The sequence below is a fragment of the Triturus cristatus genome, chromosome 1_2, assembly GCF_964204655.1.
Source record: "Triturus cristatus chromosome 1_2, aTriCri1.1, whole genome shotgun sequence".
Lineage (NCBI taxonomy): Eukaryota > Metazoa > Chordata > Amphibia > Caudata > Salamandridae > Triturus > Triturus cristatus.
The window spans coordinates 451,687,019-451,703,221 of record NC_140580.1 but is presented as its reverse complement, the minus strand read 5'-3'; the positions used below and the strand labels follow the sequence as shown (position 1 = coordinate 451,703,221).

At 41.0% G+C, this 16,203-nt stretch overlaps 1 protein-coding gene across 1 annotated transcript in view; it reads right to left on the bottom strand.

The window, feature by feature from the left end:
• CC2D2B (coiled-coil and C2 domain containing 2B) overlaps positions 1-16,203 on the bottom strand; it is a 1,427,481-nt gene that overhangs the window by 791,693 nt on the left and 619,585 nt on the right. Inside the window, 1 exon segment of the mRNA XM_085622020.1 lies at positions 7,421-7,561. Within this exon segment, the coding sequence (XP_085478146.1) occupies positions 7,421-7,561 (141 nt within the window).

The window sequence follows — 16,203 nt, the reverse complement described above, 5'->3', positions numbered from 1 at the left end:
GTTTTGGACTCCTGTACTCACTTCTATATTTAACTCTGTCTGTAATCCGGGTGTGCCCAGTTCGTGGTGCACATCAATTATTGTCCCCATTTTAAAAAAAGGTAATGTGCTCGATGCCAAGTGTTATCGCCCGATATCCCTTATTGATTCCACAGCTAAAATCGTTGAGAGAGTAGTTTTGGACCGCCTACTAGACTGGACTAATAAAAATGGTATACTTGCCCCAAGCCAGTATGGGTTCAGAAAGGGTCTTGGGACTATTGAACAGTGCCTCAACCTCCATCTTATTGTGGCAAAATACAAATATGCCAAGGGATTCTCTACCCATTTAGCATTTATGGATCTGTCAAGTGCTTTTGACTATGTATCCAACTTAAAGCTGTGGACCATTTTAGAGAGTATGGGTGTTGGTGCAGGGCTGGTTTAATTTTTAAGACTCTTACATCAACACCTCACAGCTACATTTAGGTATGGTAGCACCGGCGAATGCGCAGAGCCTTTCAATATCAAGCGCGGGGTGTGCCAAAGATGCTTCCTTGCCCAAAACGTTTTTCTCCTCTATACGAATGATCTGGAGAAAACACTGGTATCTGTCGGGGCAGACGTTCCGTATGTGGAGAAAAAGGCTGTGCCCGTTCTTTTATATGCTTACTATGCGGTCCTTCTGGCAAGGACTGCCAACAACCTCAAGAGACTTATTTTCAGTTATATTAGTTTCATGAGAGAACTGGACCTGGAGACTAACCTTAAGAAAACATTTACTATGGTATGTGAAACACAAAATATTGATGGCAAAATACTAGACAAGGTTAGCTCTTTTCCATACTTGGGCTTGGAGTTTGATGATGGATGTACTTGATCAACTTGTACTAAAATTTGGATAACTCGCAATCCTCTAGCTGTAGATATCACTTTCTCGCTCACCATGTCTATTGGCAAAAAACCTATTGCCCTGATTTTAGAGATATATAACCGGAAATGACTGACAATTTTAACATATGGAATGGGTATTTGGGGATGCAAGGATGTTCACATGATGCAGACGGAGGAGAATAGATTATGTCGCCAGTTATTAGGCGTTACTCCCTCAACCCCGCATTTTCCCCTGCAACTGGAGCTAGGTATGGAGTATGTCCAAGACACCATCAATGCTGCCCCTTTGGTTCTTTGGTGCTCAAATTGGGACAATAATGAAGCCAAACTTAATCGGGCAGTCATTAGAGATTGCTTATCCTGTGCTCACGGTGCTCATAGTTGACCAAAAAATCAGAGGCGACATGAACATTGTGGGGCACTCCAGAGAGATCATTGGTGCCAGAAAATGTGGTAAACCCCTACCTGCCCGCTTTGTGTGTGTGCCTGTCTGCCACCAGCTGGGCTTTAAGGTTAACGATGGCCTGATTTTCATAGTATTAGAAAGATCAGTGGGGTTGCCAATGCAGATTGAAAACTTAATTTGCTGTCAGATAACTTTTTTTAGGAACCTAAGGGCCTTGTACAGCTCATTGAAGTGTGACTCGTTAAACTAATTGTAATCATGACCCACAGTTCCGACTGTTGCTGAAATTGCACTGTGACATTGTACTACATGACCTCTGCCCTTTTGTCGCCATCCTGGCCCGAAGATCAAAGAGCACAAGCTCTAAGGACATATGAAGCTCCCCATCCGCCTCCCTGATCGCCTGGGAGGAACTGACTCTTTTTTTCCAACAAAACATCTGGAGTGGGGTCTCATCCTGTTTGGGCAAGGGAGGAGGTTTGATTGGGCCTGTGTCAGCCGCTCCAAGACTGCAAACACTATGTGAACATGGTCGCCCTGAAAAGACCCAGTGAAGTGCCAGAGAAGAAGGTGGGGCTTGTAAATGACCATGGCAGCACAACCTAGAAGAGGTACTCCGCTCACTGAAGAAATGAGGAGATAAATGGACAAACATGACCCTAATGACCCAATAATGAAGTGAGTTAGTGTTGAACTTGTGTTTGCCTTCCCATCTTAGAGAAAGGCACAGTTGAGCAATAGAGTAATATAAGGACCATCCCTAAGAGCACAGCCATAGATGAGAGCTGAATCATTTTATCATTGTGCTATTTTGTCTGTCTAACTTTTCCGTAATGATTCAGATATTCCTGACTTGCTAATCCTTGGTCTGCTTCCCTCACTAGCCCTAGGGTGAAGTACCCAGTTCGTGTTGCTCAGTTTTCAGGATCCTTGTAGGTCACCCCTGGAACACCAGAGGCAAACTGACTCCATCACTTCGTTTGAGACCTAATTACCCCAGCGTGTGCCTCTGCTCCCAAACTGTTTCTGACACATACGCATTTAGTATAAAAATATTACCATTTTTCTGTTTCCAGTGGGTCACACTGTATCAGAGAGGTAATGCCTCTCCTACAACACAAGTATCTGCCTGCCATGCATCCAATGTTTGCTATCAGACACACAGATAGTTTGTAACCACGCTCAAAATTTAAGGCAAGAAAGAAATATTGCTCCTGAATGCTCTGGTAGCCTTTAAGGTATTGAAATATTTATTCAGGTCTCCTGCACATTTTTAAGTCAGTGTATTTTGCTGTAAAATTCTAAAATAAACCATTTGACCCCGTTCTTCCGCTATACTTTCAAGAGGATGGACCACAACTTTCTCCATTGGAAGGAGCTGGGCTTCCTTGCACTTGTTCACGTGGAGCAATATGGGGATTATGTTACACTTTCTTCTAGAGTTGTTTGGGTTTCAAGTCCAGCCTTGTCTTTCAAGTAAATACTTTAACAATATTCTACGACTAAATGAAAATTTTGGTTTGGAGGATAGCTTTTGCAAGGCTCAAACATTCAGTCAAAGCTCCTTTAATAGAGTCCATCCCAAATTGCCGTTTTGGGAAAGCTCATACAATGGGGTCCAACGAAGGTACCCCCGCGTCCCCATCCACAACACTGTCAAATTGACACATACAGGTTTGTGGTAGGTTGCAATAACCTCCCATGACAAACTAACCCTCAATGGAGACTAAACATTACTCACACACCAACACTTTAATTTTAATGTACTGCTTGTACACAATATAAGTCTAGCTCTGAGCTATGCCTCCGTTAGCAGAAAACAACTTCAAAGAATGTATCAGCAGTGCAGAGAGGCCATGTAATTAGTGAACACAGGACTGTATAAAATGCTTAACACAACAGAAAAGGTCTTGGCTTGTATTGTGAATGTTTTTTTAGAATGTATAAAAACTATGCTACCAAATAAAACAGTAATTGAGGCAACTGGAACAAGTTGTAAAAAAAATTGGCCGAGCCAATAAGTCTGGCATTGGCTCCAAACCTTTTGGCAATTCTTGTTTTGGCATGATTTTTGCACAACTTTATTGTTCGGGACGCTGCCAGGCCTTCATCAACCTAAACAAAAACATTAGCTAAAGGCAAAAATGTTTTTTTTTTATCTCAAAATGCACACATTTCATAGTACTCCCTGGCACTGAAGGGAACTACTATGTGTGTTGATGTGCTGTTTGTGAAAGGGAATAAGCCATAACTCAAAGTCTGCCAGTGGCTTAAGTGGGCTGGCACATTGTTCCTCGATGCATGCTGGTGCCGGTGGAAGAAAAAGTGAATAACGGAGCCACAGTCTAATGGAGGAAGTCTGGCTGAAAATGCCTATAGGGAAAATCAAAAGGTCTTGAGTAACACAAACTAAAAAAGCCAATCGGTCTGGCATTTGCTGCCAAGAAAGAAAGAAAGGAGAAAATAAGGAATGAAAGAAGGAAGAAAGAATCAAATAATCAAAGAAAGAAGGAAGGAAAGAAAGGAAAGAGTGACAAAATAAAGGAAAGCAAGAAGAAGGAAGGAAAGAATGGAACAAGGAAAGAAGGGCAGGATGAAAAAAGGAAGGAAGGGAAGAAGGAGAGAAGGAGGAAAGCCGGGAAGGGAGAAAGAAAGAAAAAAGAAAGAAAGACAGAGAAAGATAGAAGGAAAGAGAGAAAAATTAAAGAAAGAAAGAAGACAGGTGAAAGAAAGAAGAAAGTAAAGAATGAAAAAAAGAAAGCAAGAAAGAAGCGAAAGAAAGCAAGAAGGAATGACAGACCGACAGAGTTGTACAGCTAGTGCACCCTTATGAGTTTATATTCTGAGTACATGTGAGCTCCTGGTATGGTATGAAAAAGCAGCAGTCAGAAAAATAAAAGAAATTACAACATCGTTAGTTTGAGACAGCAAGTGATAAAGCTGGAATGTGCCCTGTGCTCACATCTGGTGGAAAGCCTGCTGCTATCACATCAGTCTTTACAAACAATGGAAAAACTAAAGTAATAATAGAGTAAAAACAAAAACGCTGGCACTGAAGGGAACTACCTCAAATGCGCATGTGCTCGCTCCTTGTGAAAGGACTAAATGCAGTCACAAAAGTGAGGTTAGCCAGTGGCTGAAATAGGCTGACCTATTGCCCCATGCTATATGCTGTAGTGGACGGAAGCAAAATGTGAATGACACAAAAACAAACCACTGGATGAACCGAAGTGTTTGAAAGCTCCTTTATATAAGTATATTATACATATAATTTTGGTAACATCAAAAGGTCTTGGCTAACGCTAGACCTAAAAAGTAGCAGCATTATACAGGCAGGTAAGTTCTTTTAGATTCAAGTGAAATTCAAAAGCAAACATGCTTACATGTTCTCAGACAAGGAAATTAAGGAGGCTCCCACATTTAAATATAAACCAATGCCTACTTCACTACATAAACATTAACAGTGGTGATGACACTGCACCCAAACTGAAAGAATCCACCACTAAAGCTGTCAACATTAGGACTATATTGATTAAGAATACAAGACAATCTGTAATAAGTACTGTCTTACCACTAGCTTACCACCAGACTCCATTGGCTCACTGATTATAGGGTAGCCACCCAACAGCTTAAAACATCAACTCATTCAATCGCTTTTGGTACAATGAATCCGAATTCCATAGTAGGTGCAGCAGAGACCATTGTCTTTCACTCTTCATTCTTGATATTGGTATATCCTGCATGCTTGTCCTCTTTGACTTACCATCACCATTGCATACTTTCGGCCATGTAATACAGCTCTCTACTCTTTCATGTACACGTAAGGCAAGGTTCTTGGGTAATTCTCATCCTGTTTCTCCTACTGTACTCCATTTGCACAGATTGCATCTTACAGATCACACCACGTGCCAGAGAGTCACAGAGCAACCACTCTCTCTTACTTAAATGCTATCACTAGGACACTTTGTGGAAGCTGCAGTCATCTATGTTTGATTAAAGGTGCCAGGCATGACTGACATAGTCTAGCCAAACAGCAATGTTAAGAACACCCAAATGTGAATTTCTATCCCATCTCCACTCCCTTCTATCCTCAAACAGCTTTCAATACTTTCTTGCAATGGCCCCTCTTAACTATATTCCTTAGACAAATCACTAGATGCATGTAAGGCCATATCTTAATGCCCTAGTTTAGTCAGTGATTACTGTGCAGGATCCTTTGATGGTACCGTTGTTTAATAATGGTGCCCCTTGGCTACCATTATTGATGCACTCCAGTTAGAAAAATAAGGGCCTGATTTAGATCTGAGCGTAGGGGAATACTCCATCTCCAACGTGATGTACATCCCGTTCGCTGGATTATGATCCAATTATATCCTATGGAGATCTCAATACAGCGGACGGCCTATCCGTCATGTTTGTGACAGAGTATTCCATAGATCTAAATAAGACCCTAAGTTACTCGCTTTGGGCACTTGACTTTCTCAGGATAATAAAAAGGTAGTATTTGAGGAGGTGGGCAGTAAGAACTCGATACTATATGCCATAGTAAATAACATATAAAAAAGTAAATGTTCAGTCAGTACTTTAGATTCCAAATAGAGCGGTACTTTTATATACATTATATACATGAAGGTAAATAGAGCAGTTTAAGCAGGGGTACAGAAATCATACTAGAGGGCTCTAGCACTTTATGGGGCCGAGATCCATTCCCAAATGATTTTATAGCTCCTTGGTAATAGATGCTATATTTGTTTATAACGTTGGTCATCTCTCAACGTTACCCTATAGTGTTCTACAAAGGACTCTTATGGTACTGGGTGGATCAGGAACAGGGCAACACACTCAGTTTTGTAGATGTGTCACTGTAGCTCTGCAATCCACATGATGTTGGTCTTTAGTCTTTGCAACTTTCCCTAGCCAAGCTATGCTGCTGAGATCTCATTTCTCCTTTGCAATGTTGATCCAGGGAGGTGTTCTTCACACAGAGTCTCCAGTCATCTGGTTATATGTAGATCTTTCAGGGATCAGGACAGTTTTTCTCCAGGTGGGCACAATGGGCAGCTTTACCCTTTTCTCCACAGCTCTCAGTGGCAAATCATGAATGAGCACTTCAGCCTGGAGCAGCGGAGAGCAACAATAGTCAATACTTGTGTACCAAGTAACCTGCAAGTCCAAACGTTCTACAAAATACTAGCTCATGGAAGCCAGCATTAGACCTCCTATGATGGCCAAAGCAGAAAATCTGAGACAATCACACAATGACAGGGCTGTCTTTTTCAAAGTACAAATAAATCCCTCAATCCTGAAATCTTCCCTACCTGTCCTGGTTTCTGGTGCTAGGAGTAACAGGTCAGACCAAACTGAACGTATATTGGTGAGTTTCTGGATTCAGATATGGGAAGAAAGGATTCACTGATTGTAAGAAATTGGAGTATTTGTTGAGGGAGTGAGAACTCATCTTTAAATAATATTCACAATCTTTGTGAGTGTTAACCACAAAAGTAACTAAATAAACCTGTGCCTAACCTTCTGGTAGCTTGGCACACAAGCAGTTAGGCTTAACTCAGCGGTAATGTGTAAAATATTTATGTCATACTGAACCAGACAGACAGTGAAAACGCAACACAAGAAAAATCCCAAACCAACTTAAATGAATAGAGTACATTTTAATAAATAAAATGACCCAAAACTACAAAAATCCAACGAGTAGAACCAGAGATATGAATTTCTAAACTTTGAAATAAAAATAGCACCATAAATCACAAAGCGCCAATCGCAGTTATCTAGTTGAGGTAGACCAGGTCAAAGTCAAAAGTTAAGGCCAACTATGTTGGAGTGCAGGTCGGCTACTTGCCGAGTCGGCGATGCAGCGAGCGCAAGGTAAGTGGTTTTATTATTTTTTTAATTTTATTTTCCCCTCTTATGATGCTCGAGCTTGCTTGCAATGCTCCCTCGCCACAGGGCACACATCACAAACCTTTATGCCTCACCACTTTCAAATCTCACCAGCCACCATTGAATTTGTTTTAATGTTTGGTTGATTTGGAGAGAAATGCCTTATTAATATTCATTTAATAACCACATACATTTTTGATTTTGCACACCTTACATTTTGGGGCATAGACAATAACATTTGCTTACCTCTTGAACTGTAGCTTTACAGGTGTATTTACATATCCTTGTCGCATGCGAAGGAATTTTATTTGCTTCCAGACCTTTACCATATTATGTTTTAAGGATGCATCTTTTTGTTCTTCGATGTCCAGGAGACTTTGGGTGTCCCTATAACGATAACAAAACAGAAGACATAATAGCACAGACCAACTTCATTACATAAACCACACTGAAGCATTATACTAGTTAACCAAAGAAAAAGTTAACTACCCATTGAATAAAAGAATAATTGTCATGAAAAATACCTCTTTCCTATAGCGGAAATCACACGCAATTCCCGACTTAAACCATGAGGATTGAAGTGTAATTAATTAAATGACAGTAGCTGTGTAATCTGTTTTGTTCCAATTATAAATTAGTTGGGTTGATGTATTCATGAATAATAATATCCTGCAGTATACTGAAATTACAAACAAAAAATACTTTATTTGTTACCATTAATTCTTTGGAACTCCTGATAAAGTTAGAAGAGGTCATCATGAGTCAAAGCGATACAGGATCTAGATTAGACCTGTACAAATATTTAGTTAATGGCTTTCAGTAAGACAACTTTGATGTCACTGCCTACATATTGAAAGGGGCATGTGGGCAGGCTTAAAATATCAGGGAATCAATGTATTATTCTTGGGTCACCAAGCAATTTCTGTTTGTGCCCAGCAGCTGGTGCGCAACCTGAGAATGTTTTTGAGTTGCATAGGATGTAGCAAACTGTCATAGTATAAACAACTGACAATCATTAATATTAATGATGTAGGACTATGTTGTTGAGTTATACAAAAAGGATTGCAAAATAAAAATGTAGGCTTACAAGGGACAGCAGAGTTATACCTTTGCATTCACAGTTACTGGAGGCTGTCTTTATTGCAGAACCTGTCCCCTGAAGGAACAGGAGTTGCAATCAAAACATATGTGTACACCTGACAAAATGAACAGACTGGAAAATGTCACTCTTGAACAGGTAGATCTGACTTTGTTTCTTGATGTTTACTATTTAGGGTAACATTATTGAGCGATAAAGGCTACCTATGCAGTCTGTTCCATACCAGGCGATGAGAAATTAAATTGGAAAATGTTGGGTCAGAAGAGAAATTACCAGGATATATAATGTTACTCCTGAATATAAATATGTATTGCCTGTAACAATGTTGCATCCCATGGCCAGGAATTTACAGAGTTAGTCACCCTCATGATAAGATTCCATTGTGAAGACTTCGCTTAAGTAGTGTGTGAATTGAACATTTTGAAATGTTGCTGAAGATACGTGTAGCCATTGTTTAACATGTCAAAAGAATAATCAAGAAAGGTCCCTAGGCACAATTGTGATAGAGAAGGTAATGAATAAGGACCCAATCAGTGCTTATTTTCCAGAGACTTGTCCAGCCGGACAGTGGTCATAAGTTTTTACTGATATAATAATAATTTAAGCAACAAATTACAAGGGGATTCTCAAAGTTGGACACAAGCCTGTGTCCCGTACAGTTAATAGGGAAGAAAACATTTACAACAAACAAGATTCAGGCAAAAAAATGTTTGTAACAATTTGACAAAAAATGAGAAATAGATTTAACAAACATTGCATGGAGCACCCTTATGTATATAACATAATGTCGTTAGGAACATATAGGGTGTGTACAATTGTCGACGACGTTTCGATCCTCACACGTAGTATTGGGATCATCATCAGGACAACATAAATAAGGCCTGTACAATTTAACCTGAATAACTAGTTTAAAAGAAGGGGAAAGGAATGGAAAAAAGGAAAAAAAGAAAGAAAACGTAATAATTAATTGAGAAAGGAAAATGTTATACAAAAGGTCTGACTAAACACACTATGACTCTACTAGTGCCAAAGAATATAAGTCAATAATTAACGCCGTCGTGAGGCAAGAGTGAAGGTGAACGAGACTGATCTTTACTGGAGGGGGGAGTCAGATTTTAACATAGTGCACCGAATTTGGAAGACCGTAGAAGTAGATGGACATTGCGAACATATGCCAACCCGGGGTAGTGGCATGCAGATAAAAGGAATAAAACGGCGAAAACGGAGAAAGAGGGTGAACCGGTGATCCAGCGGGTAAGAAAGCGTTTCGGGAAGTACAATGTGAAGAGTGGCAGGTGAAATAATTAAACTGTAAGGAGACGTTTGTCACTAATTGGAGTGACGAAAGGTGAAGGTGAAGCAGTGCGCCGACGATTAATGAGATATCATGAGCAGGGGGGAAGGGGGCATTACCAGCAGGGACTAACCAAAAAGGGTGGAGGAGATGCGGAGAGTACGGAGACCGAGTTGCGGGTCCGAGGGCGAAGTGGTGCCGGAACGGCAAGGATGGGCGAAGGGATCCACTGACGTTGGGAATCCAGGCAGCGACGAAGTACTAAGGGGGAAAGGTGAAGAATTAACAAGGGGAAGTGGGAGTGAGGGGCCCAGGGAACCCGAATTGCGGTGGGACTCACCAGAATTGGCTGTTTGCTGCAGCTCGTTTAAAAGTAATCTTCAGTCGGCATGTAGCTCGACTTAAGAGCAGCTCAGAGGGCTCATAGGTAACATAGGGAACCGCGGCAATGCGCTGCAGGGGGAAAAAAAGTGATTAAGGGAGGCGGGGGACCCAAGGGATAACGGGGTGGAGAAGTAACGTCACTTACCGTGATTCAGTGAATATTGGAGTCCGACAGTGCGGGAGGCAGGGTCCGGTAATACGGCTGCTGTCGTAGGTGAGGAGCGAGCATGTGATAAGGGCAGAAGTAAGCGCTCATTGGTTAATCGCGCTAGGGGAGTGAGAAGGGAAAAGGGCTATGTGCATGGGGACGGGAGCCATCTTGGAATAGGTTAGAAGAAGAAGGAAGGTGTAGAGGGAGTGTCTTAGGAAAGATAAATAGAATTACGATGGTCATAGGACAGAACACATGGAAATAAATTTGTCCAGAAGTATTAAATGCATTAATTGAGGACAAGTAATCAGATTAAGGAAACATTATTGTGAAAACAAGCCATGAAGCAGAGAAAATAGAGTTGGAGTTTGCGCAGACGTATTCAATGCACCAAGTGAAACCATGGAAATAAATTTGTCCAGAAGTATTAAATGCATTAAATGAGGACAAATAATCAGATTAAGGAAACAGTATTATGAAAACAAGCCATGAAGCAGAGAAAATAGAATTGCAGTTTGCGCAGACGTATTCAATGCACCAAGTAAGGCCAATTAAGAGAATCAGATGCTCGTGGACCAATCCTCATGTCTATTCAATCCGGAATTGAAACTGTCAGTCTTTAAAATCCACTTTAGTTCTTCTCTGTTGAGTGTCTTCAGCATATCCCCTCCGCGTGGTGGCAATTTGACAACAGAAATGATGGTCCATCGAATTTCATCTTCAGAGCGTTTCTTTTCAAGGAAATGTTCAACCAGTGGTGCTGTCATGATTTTACATCTGATTCTGCTGCGATGCTGGGAGATGCGTAAACGGATCTTTTGCGTGGTCTGGCCAATGTAAATTTTGTCGCAAGGACAGAAGATTGCATAAATAACATTTGAGGAATTACAGTTAGTGAAGGTTTTCAATTCGTTTCTAATGTTTCCAAAAACAAAGACTTTGCACTCAATGGTCAATGCACAAACCACACAATTCCCACATTTGGCATGACCTTTCAATGGAGGGAGGGAGGGTCTGTGTCACTACCTTTTCCACAGTCTCTAACTATATACGTAAAAGTATTTTGAAGAACTGGTCAGTCTTAAACGCTGGCAATCTCCATCTGGAACGCCCACTTTTTGCATTTAAGAAAAATAAGAATATTAAAGACCATCTTGTTCGCGCAGCTTTACCTACTACCACCAATAAAACCAATCTTACCACCTTGGATGACATTTGGTCCCTCCCTCCATTGAAAGGTCATGCCAAATGTGGGAATTGTGTGGTTTGTGCATTGACCATTGAGTGCAAAGTCTTTGTTTTTGGAAACATTAGAAACGAATTGAAAACCTTCACTAACTGTAATCCCTCAAATGTTATTTATGCAATCTTCTGTCCTTGCGACAAAATTTACATTGGCCAGACCACGCAAAAGATCCGTTTACGCATCTCCCAGCATCGCAGCAGAATCAGATGTAAAATCATGACAGCACCACTGGTTGAACATTTCCTTGAAAAGAAACACTCTGAAGACGAAATTCGATGGACCATCATTTCTGTTGTCAAATTGCCTCCACGCGGAGGGGATATGCTGAAGACACTCAACAGAGAAGAACTAAAGTGGATTTTAAAGACTGACAGTTTCAATTCCGGATTGAATAGACATGAGGATTGGTCCACGAGCATCTGATTCTCTTAATTGGCCTTTCTTGGTGCATTGAATACGTCTGCGCAAACTCCAATTCTATTTTCTCTGCTTCATGGCTTGTTTTCATAATACTATTTCCTTTATCTGATTATTTGTCCTCATTTAATGAATTTAATACTTCTGGACAAATTTATTTCCATGGTTTCACTTGGTGCATTGAATACGTCTGCGCAAACTCCAACTCTATTTTCTCTGCTTCATAGCTTGTTTTCACAATAATGTTTCCTTAATCTGATTACTTGTCCTCAATTAATGCATTGAATACTTCTGGACAAATTTATTTCCATGTGTTCTGTCCTATGACCATCGTAATTCTATTTATCTTTCCTAAGACACTCCCTCTACACCTTCCTTCTTCTTCTAACCTATTCCAAGATGGCTCCCGTCCCCATGCACATAGTCCCTTTTCCCTTCTCACTCCCCTAGCGCGATTAACCAATGAGCGCTTACTTCTGCCCTTATCACATGCTCCCTCCTCACCTACGACAGCAGCCGTATTACCGGACCCTGCCTCCCGCACTGTCGGACTCCAATATTCACCGAATCACGGTAAGCGCCGTTACTTCTCCACCCCGTTATCCCTTGGGTCCCCCGACTCCCTTAATCACTTTTTTTCCCCCTGCAGCGCATTGCCGCGGTTCCCTATGTTACCTATGAGCCCTCTGAGCTGCTCTTAAGTCGAGCTACATGCAGACTGAAGATTACTTTTAAACGAGCTGCAGCAAACAGCCAATTCTGGTGAGTCCCACCGCAATTCGGGTTCCCTGGGCCCCTCACTCCCACTTCCCCTTGTTAATTCTTCACCTTTCCCCCTTAGTACTTCGTCGCTGCCTGGATTCCCAACGTCAGTGGATGCCTTCGCCCATCCTTGCCGTTCCGGCGCCACTTCGCCCTCGGACCCGCAACTCGGTCTCCGTACTCTCCGCATCTCCTCCACCCTTTTTGGTTAGTCCCTGCTGGTAATGCCCCCTTCCCCCTGCTCATGATATCTCATTAATCGTCGGCGCACTGCTTCACCTTCACCTTTCGTCACTCCAATTAGTGACAAACGTCTCCTTACAGTTTAATTATTTCACCTGCCACTCTTCACATTGTACTTCCCGAAACGCTTTCTTACCCGCCGGATCACCGGTTCACCCTCTTTCTCCGTTTTCGCCGTTTTATTCCTTTTATCTGCATGCCACTACCCCGGGTTGGCATATCTTCGCAATGTCCATCTACTTCTACGGTCTTCCAAATTCGGTGCACTATGTTAAAATCTGACTCCCCCCTCCAGTAAAGATCAGTCTCGTTCACCTTCACACTTGCCTCACGACGGCGTTAATTATTGACTTATATTCTTTGGCACTAGTAGAGTCATATTGTGTTTAGTCAGACCTTTTGTATAACATTTTCCTTTCTCAATTAATTATTACGTTTTCTTTCTTTTTTTCCTTTTTTCCATTCCTTTCCCCTTCTTTTAAACTAGTTATTCAGGTTAAATTGTACAGGCCTTATTTATGTTGTCCTGACGATGATCCCAATATTACGTGTGAGGATCGAAACGTCGTCGACAATTGTACACACCCTATATGTTCCTAACGACATTATGTTATATACATAAGCGTGCTCCATGCAATGTTTGTTAAATCTATTTCTCATTTTTTGTCAAATTGTTACAAACATTTTTTTTGCCTGAACCTTGTTTGTTGTAAATGTTTTCTTCCCAATTAACTGTACGGGACACAGGCTTGTGTCCAACTTTGAGAATCCCCTTGTAATTTGTTGTTTAAATTATTATTATATCAGTAAAAACTTATGACCACTGTCCGGCTGGACAAGTCTCTGGAAAATAAGCACTGATTGGGTCCTTATTCATTACCTTCTCTATCACAATTGTGCCTAGGGACCTTTGTTGTTTATAATTACTTGATTCCCATGGTCCCTGGTCGACCTTATATGGGTGCTCTTGTTGTCAATTATAAAAAGAATAATCAAGGACATAAGACTAGTATTCTAATGAGTCATATTGGCAATCCGAGAGCCCATTTACTAGACTCCAAGCAGATTTTGTTGAAATACCAGTTTACAATGTTCTTAAATACATTCTTGTGAATGTCTGCTTGTTTTCTAAATGGGATGAGGCCTATTCCATCTGGAAATCAGACAGCCTGACATTTGCCATACTTTTGTTGAAGGAATTAATACCAGATTTGGCCTGCTTCTCTCTATTGAGACAGATTGTGCTTTCACTAGATTGATGCTCTTCCTCTAGTCTTGATGAGTATCAGAAAGTTTCCTGACAAAAAGACTGATCTTTTGCCCCATTGGTTATTAATGGGAAGAGCAAGGAGATTGGCTCATAATGCTTCAGCTAAACTTGTTTCAATTGCTGATTACATCATTCTATATTACTGCAAAGGTCCAGCTGACATGGTGAAATCTGTTTCTCACCTATTGAATTTGGCAACAACACCATCAAAATAACCTCTATACCATTTATTGAACCTAGGATACTGGATTGATATAAAAAAATGTATTTGTAAAAGTGACCTTGAGGAAAGGTGTGTGGCCCAGTCAGACTTACAAATCTGACAGATATTCTGTCTGCTGTATTACAAGTGCCATAGGATATAATGCACATGTAATACGGCAGACGGGATATTCGTCACATTTGTGACTGAGTATCCCATCAGCCAAGATATAAATGAGGCCCTAAATCCCAGTGCCTCTCCTAGAACCAACCAACTCTCTTCTTTATACTGGAGAACAGGAGTGCTCAGAAGGGGAAAAGGGGAACGCGAAGAGAAAGAAGAGACTGCCTTGTCCAAATAGTCAGGGTTCTTCTCACTATCTTGCTAACCTTCACTTCAGATGTGGTGTCTGCTGTTAAGTAGTTGAACTACAAGAAAAATTATTATCAGCCAAAACTTTTCCCTTCCTACTTCTTACTTGTTCTATATATTTATATACATTACTCTACAACATTCAATACTATGCCTACAAATCCCATAAAGCATTGGCTTTGCTTCTCTTCTATTGAATAAATGCTGTTGCAATATTGTGATTAAAACCATGATCTCTTGACTTGGTAAGAGTATTCTGCATCATTCAGAAACTCTGTCCATCACCACCCCCTTTTTCCCAAATCGCAATATTGTAGTTATACATCTTTAAAATACAATTGTTTTCAATGTGTTTTTTCTTTTTCTCTCTACAGGAATATTTGTGTGATCCTGCAGTGTTTCAGAATGTCCAGTGAAGGCTGCAGCTCCAGTGGGAACTGCTTGGCAAGTATTGCGATTAAATCATCTTTCTCTTGTGAAGAGTCTTTTCTATTTATTCTCCTTTAAACTATAGCATTTCTCATCGCAAATATACTGTCCTGGCTTGACTAAGCACCTTACTCACGATATGCCCCGAAGCCGCGAGCATTGATTTAGTCTTCAAACACCGGCGTCTAACTGAGACATTATTTACTCTGGAGATTAGTGAATTGAAGATGCTACCTCATTGCAGAAGTTTTTGGGTGTACTAAGTCTGGGCTGGAAGAAAACACTTTCTTTTGTGCTTAGTTTGAGCATTGATGAGACACTAGTCCTTTGGGAGGTTGAGCAATAGCAACACACTAATTCCCCTAGCCCCGCCTTAAAAACTGACCTGGGAGATGAGGAACACGGACCCCAAATGCTGCAAAAAAGATGTCTTAAAGGCAGCGTCACTATACTAACTAGACCTGACCTCTTCAGAAATGGTGCACCCTCGTTGAATTCCTCAGTGACGTGCACCACGTCAGAGTTAGCATGCACACTACATTCCAAACTAAACGCCCTACAAACATTCCAATGGTCAGATTAAAACAACTAGTATGAGACTCTAGAATCCTCGCAGGTAGCCATCTTGGGATTTCTCTCATGCCAACTTGCACTCCAGCTGAGCAATGTTTTTGCTTGTTCTTTTATAAGCCTCGTGCATTTCACTGCACATACAAAATGTGGTAATTCTCTTGTTCTCTTCCGCTGGATCCTGACAGTACCCTCGCGCAAAGATGGATCTCCTGGAAGAGTGTTAATAGGAAATTTCTTATGGAAGGCCCTTGTTAATATAGGTGCATGAATGTAAGTATGTAGTTCCCAAGACCTTTCTTCAGGTCCATAACCTTTCCTGTCTACTAAATAATAGACCTAATCCCTTACTTTCTTTGATTCCAGGATTATCTTCACTTCAAATTCTCAAACTCCTTCTAGTTGCAGAGGTTTTGGTGGTAGTGTCACTCTCAGGTTTTGTGGTACCTTCTTTAGCAATTAGACATGAAACACTGGATGTACTTTAACATGTTGGGGCAGTTCCAATTTACAAGTCACTGGGTTTATGATCTTCTCTATAGAGCATGGTCCTACAAAACGAGGTTGGAGTTTTCGATTCCCCCTGAGTC